This window comes from Hoplias malabaricus, chromosome 2, assembly GCF_029633855.1.
Source record: "Hoplias malabaricus isolate fHopMal1 chromosome 2, fHopMal1.hap1, whole genome shotgun sequence".
NCBI classification, from domain to species: domain Eukaryota; kingdom Metazoa; phylum Chordata; class Actinopteri; order Characiformes; family Erythrinidae; genus Hoplias; species Hoplias malabaricus.
The window spans coordinates 84,535,869-84,540,868 of NC_089801.1; the positions used below are offsets into that span (position 1 = coordinate 84,535,869).

Genomic DNA, 5,000 nt, shown 5'->3' on the forward strand with positions numbered 1-5,000 from the left:
CGCTCCGAAATCATCGGGATGTCCCGGGTGAGGGTGGCCGCGCTGGTGCTGCTCTGGGCCGGCGCCGCGGTGTTGGGTGGCCCGCAGTCCCGGAGCCACGGGGATCAGCAGCAGCTGGCTCTGGACTCAGCCTTTCTAGAGGCGACACAGTACACTGGAATACAAGGTAGGGCTTGAGGACGCGTTGCTACACCCGGGGGCATTTAGGGGCGCACCTGGGGTCGTGCGCAAAAGTTTGGACACCCCTGGTCACGTGACAGTCACAGCATGTTTGTGGACACTGTTAGAGTTTGTTATTGTGTAAGGTTTGAGCAGGAACACAGGGTCCTTTAATAATCTGTTCACTGCACATCACATCATTTTACACTCTCCAGCCAATCAGCGTGCGCCGTTTACTCCACCGTTTATTTCCTCTATTCTCCATTCATCCATGTTTAATAGTGAATTTAAAATGGTTGCTAAGGTGTTTCTTTGTGGTTGCTATGGAATTCCTGGTAGGGTGGATGCTGCAGTATTTCAGGTGATTGTTATTGTGTTGCTATGTTTGAGCCGTCATGTTAGTTAGGAGCTTCTTGGTGGTTGCTCTGGCACCAGGTGGCCTCTACAGTGCTCCAGTTGGTCACTATAGTGGTTGCTATGGTAACTTGAATGGATCCTGCTCCGTTCCATGTGGTTAATATGGCAGTTCTATGGTACTCCAGGTGGTTACTATGGTTGTGCTATGTTACCTCAGGTTGTTTCTACGATGTTGCAGGTGGTTACTATGGCGATTGCTATAGTACCTCAAATGGAATCTACAGTGTTGAAGGTGGTTACTACAGTGTTAAAGGCGGTTACTATGGTTACCAGGGCTGTGTGTCACTGTTTGTTGAAAGATGTCGCTCTTTTCTCCACAGAGGGCTGCACAGAGAGTGGGCGGTTCCACAGAACCGGTGACCAATGGGAGCGGCCGTACATGGGCAGCACTTTACTCTGCACCTGTCAAGGACCATCGGGGATCAACTGCGAGTCCAAACCCGCAGGTCAGAAAAATTTTTTGCTTTGTGATGTCACAATACCTTCAGCCTGCAGCTGTTTTTAGCCCCGCCCTTTCAAGGTGACGTTATAAGGAGTGTTTCAGTATAATACACACGTTTCACCAGTCTGTATTTGTGACTTCACAGAGCCATCATATTTATATACAACAATATCTAACACTTTTTTTTTAGCCACGCCCACTCAGAGAGAAGTTACAAGCAGTGTTTCACTCCAGCCAATCAGATTAGAGCGCAGTCTTAAAGGGATGGTAACAGAAGTACTGCCGGAGGCCGCAGATTTTTTCATTTCCAACCGCAACATGATGACCCCTGGGACAGGACTTTACCCATAATTCTCTCTGTTTGTTTTCATAGTGGAGGAAACCTGTTACGATAAAGTGAACATGAGGTCGTACCGCGTCGGAGAGACGTACGAACGTCCCAAAGACGGAATGATCTGGGACTGCACCTGCATTGGCTCCGGGAGAGCCAAGATCAGCTGCACCATCGCCAGTGAGACACCACACACACACACACACACACACACACAGACTGGAGATGTATTTGAATGTGGTGTATGAACTGAGGCCAGTTCCTGAGCTGCTGTGTAATGCCTCGTCCTGTCTCTCGCCGCAGATCGCTGTCACGAAGGTGGACGCTCGTTTAAGATCGGAGACACGTGGACACGCCCCCACGACAGCGGAGACTACCTGCTGGAGTGTGTGTGTCTGGGCAACGGCAAAGGAGAGTGGACCTGCAAACCCGTGGGTACGGGCCCTGTTTACCTCGGGGGCATTGGGTGCACTAGGGGCCGCTCAGTGTCGGGTGGGTGGGGGGGCTCACTGGGTTCGACACAGAGGATTCTGGGAAATCTGAGCCAATGTTTAATCTCAAGGTAAACATTTGAGGGATGGGGATCAACAACCGAGGAGTGGGTGAGACACGCTCCCCTCCGCCCTCCGGAGGATGGGTGGAGACGTGGACAGGGGCTAATAATTGTGATTTCCCAGAATTCAGAGCAACTGTAAAATTACAGATATTTTTACAGCAAAATGGATATTCTGTGTTTGTTTTCTTTTATTTACATTTCTTTACACAAGTGTGCTTCAATAAAGCAACACTAGGTAATATTTTTACTTTAAAATTGTGACACTCCACTGAGCTGTAATAAGGAGAACAGAGCCTCTGAGTTCAGCACTGCAGAAACAGCACTATGTAACATCTGGAAGAGGGTGGGAAACTGTTAAAAGTGAATTTTAAATCAAGTGGCAAAGGGAATTACACTCTGCAGCTGTAGGGGGAGCCCGTGAGCAAAAATACCAAACCTTACCTAGTGCTTCTGTAAAAAGGCACTTATGATAATCGCCTGTAACCATGCTAAGGTGTTGTTCCCGTGGTTTCCGCAGCGGAGCGTTGCTATGATACGGCACTGGGCTCGTCGTACGTGGTTGGACAGACGTGGGAGAAGCCGTATCAGGGCTGGATGATAGTGGACTGCACCTGTTTGGGAGAAGGCAACGGACGCATTACCTGCACCTCTAGAAGTAGGTTATAGATCTGTTATTACGATGTATCGATGTGTTATTGATCTGTTATTATTATATACCAATGTGTTATTGATATGTTATTACTATCTCTATTTGCTATAGATCTGTTATTACTATAGGTCAATGTGTTATAGATCTGTTATTACGATGTATCAATGTGTAATTTATCTGTTATTACTATATACCAATGTGTTATTGATCTGTTATTACGATGTATCAATGTGTTATTGATCTGTTATTACTATCTCTATTTGTTATAGATCTGTTATTACTATGTATCAATGTGTTATTGATGTGTTCGTTTTTTTCTCAATATGTTATTGAGCTGTTATTACTGTATTATATTATTACTTCCCCTTTCTTTTCTTCTTCTCATCGTACTGTTCCTCTCGTTTTATTTCTTTTGTCAGCTTTCTTTGTTTTCCTGTTGTTCTATTTCTGCTCTGTTCTTCATTTACTTTGTTACATTTCTTTATTATTCAAGCATTTCTTTGTTTTTTTTTGTCTTATTTGTCATTTTCTTTCTTTCTTCATTTTTGTTTGTTCCTTCTTTCTTCTTCATTAGTTTTCTTTCTTTTTCTGTCTTTTTTATTTTCTTCTTTCCTTTCCTCAAATTTTTTCCTGTTTTCTAAGTATTTTTCAGTGTTGCCTTCTCTCCTTTTCTTTTCTTCGTTAATTGTGGGTGTGCTCCACCCTTTAACCCTCGCCTGTCTGAGGGCGTTAAGAGGCTTGGCACCTGTTCAGTGGAGAGCTCTGGAGCTGTGAAGTGACAGAAGAAAGGAAGGGAGCGAGAGTGAAACCCTCTTTAACACCAAATCTAAACTTCCTGAACAGCTCCAGCCAAAACAGAGGGACATTAAACTAGAGCCAAAAATGAGAAACAAAAGAGACTATGGTGTTTTGGAAAAGGGAGAAATAATCACCACAATGTCCTTCTTGTTCATGTCCAGGTTTAACCCAATTTTTCTGTCATACATTTACTGTGTCTATGTAAACACTAGTTTATTGTTGTACCATTACATAGTAATAACATGATAATTATGCAGAAATGACAGTATTACAGCAGGTTTAGCTCCTGTCTCATCGTCTGATTGACTTAGGAAAGCATCCACAAATATTTAGCAATGCCTTTGAAGAGTTGGGATTAAAGGATGTTCCCTGGACTCTTGCAGACCGCTGTAACGACCAGGACACGAGGAGGTCGTACCGTATCGGAGAGACCTGGTCCAAGATGGACACTCATAGAAACCCACTACAGTGTCTCTGCATGGGGAACGGCCGAGGAGAGTGGAAGTGCGAGAGGCACTCGTCCGAGAGGAGCTGCCCTGGAGACACCTGTTTGGGTGAAAATATTATGGGATAGAATATATATTTATATTTAAAATGTATGTTTATATTTGTGTACACTGTAAAAAATTGCTGTAAATTTACAGCAAGTCTGCTACAGTATTTTATTGTATTATTCATTTACAGTAATGTGCTGTAAATTTGAAATACAGTAGTGTTCCTGTAAAAATATGGTAAATGTCTGGGAACACTGCTGCCAGTATTTTATTAAATGATTTCTTAAAGGCTAATTTGTAATCATGTAATCATTATGTAGTTACATAGTATCAACATACGTCGTTATGAAATAGCACAGATTCCTGTTTGTGCTGTTTGTTTTTGACATAAAAGTTAAGAAATATTAGTAAAAAGTGTAAAAACAGAAGGTCTCTAAATACCGCAATTGTCCTTGAAAACATGATGATTTTATCAGGTTCTTTCTTTAAAACAGCAGTCCTCCCGACGCTGACAGTGTTTCTGGTCCGTCCTCAGTTCCCAGCACAGAAGTGGTGTCCCGGGTCCGACCGGTCACTCATCAGGTGGACGTTCTGAACCAGCTGGTGGAGGAGGAGGGCTCCTGCAGAGCCGCCTCCGGAGTCGTCTACTACCACGGCATGCGCTGGGTGCAGACCCAGGGGAGTCAGCAGATGATCTGCACCTGCGTCAGCGGAGGAATCAGCTGCGAAGAGTGGGGTATGCAAAGGAATGACGATAAAATAACACGTAACAGTTATATGTCTTAACAGAACTGTCCGTTCCACCTTAAATGCTGTGGAAATGGCACTAGTGCTACGTCACTGTCTCTCGATGGAGCTAACCCTGCTGTGGTTGTTTTTGTGCAGACGGTCAGTCTCAGGTTTACGGAGGAAACTCGAACGGTCAGCCGTGTGTGTTCCCCTTCGTTTTCGGAAGAAAGACGCACTACTCCTGTATCTCAGAGGGACGCACGGACGGTCAGCTGTGGTGCAGCACCACGTCCGACTACGACTCGGACGGACAGTACTCTTTCTGCACCCAGAGGAACCGTGAGTGTCATTAGAATTCTGTTTCAAGGTTTTTCTGGAGTTCGATTTAAGCCAAAACTGGTGTACGTCAGTTTTTAAACGTGTTA

General features: G+C 44.5%; 1 protein-coding gene across 3 annotated transcripts in view; it reads left to right on the forward strand.

Moving 5' to 3' along the window:
• fn1b (fibronectin 1b) overlaps nucleotides 1-5,000 on the forward strand; it is a 29,545-nt gene that overhangs the window by 69 nt on the left and 24,476 nt on the right. For all 3 annotated transcript variants that reach the window (XM_066661954.1, XM_066661955.1, XM_066661957.1), the window contains exons 1-8: nucleotides 1-166; nucleotides 897-1,022; nucleotides 1,392-1,529; nucleotides 1,653-1,784; nucleotides 2,423-2,560; nucleotides 3,736-3,906; nucleotides 4,382-4,582; nucleotides 4,732-4,914. The exon at nucleotides 1-166 is cut by the window's left edge and continues 69 nt beyond it. In XM_066661954.1, the coding sequence (XP_066518051.1) occupies nucleotides 19-166; nucleotides 897-1,022; nucleotides 1,392-1,529; nucleotides 1,653-1,784; nucleotides 2,423-2,560; nucleotides 3,736-3,906; nucleotides 4,382-4,582; nucleotides 4,732-4,914 (1,237 nt within the window). In that variant the 5' untranslated portion in view covers nucleotides 1-18. The remainder of the gene's footprint in view (nucleotides 167-896; nucleotides 1,023-1,391; nucleotides 1,530-1,652; nucleotides 1,785-2,422; nucleotides 2,561-3,735; nucleotides 3,907-4,381; nucleotides 4,583-4,731; nucleotides 4,915-5,000) is intronic.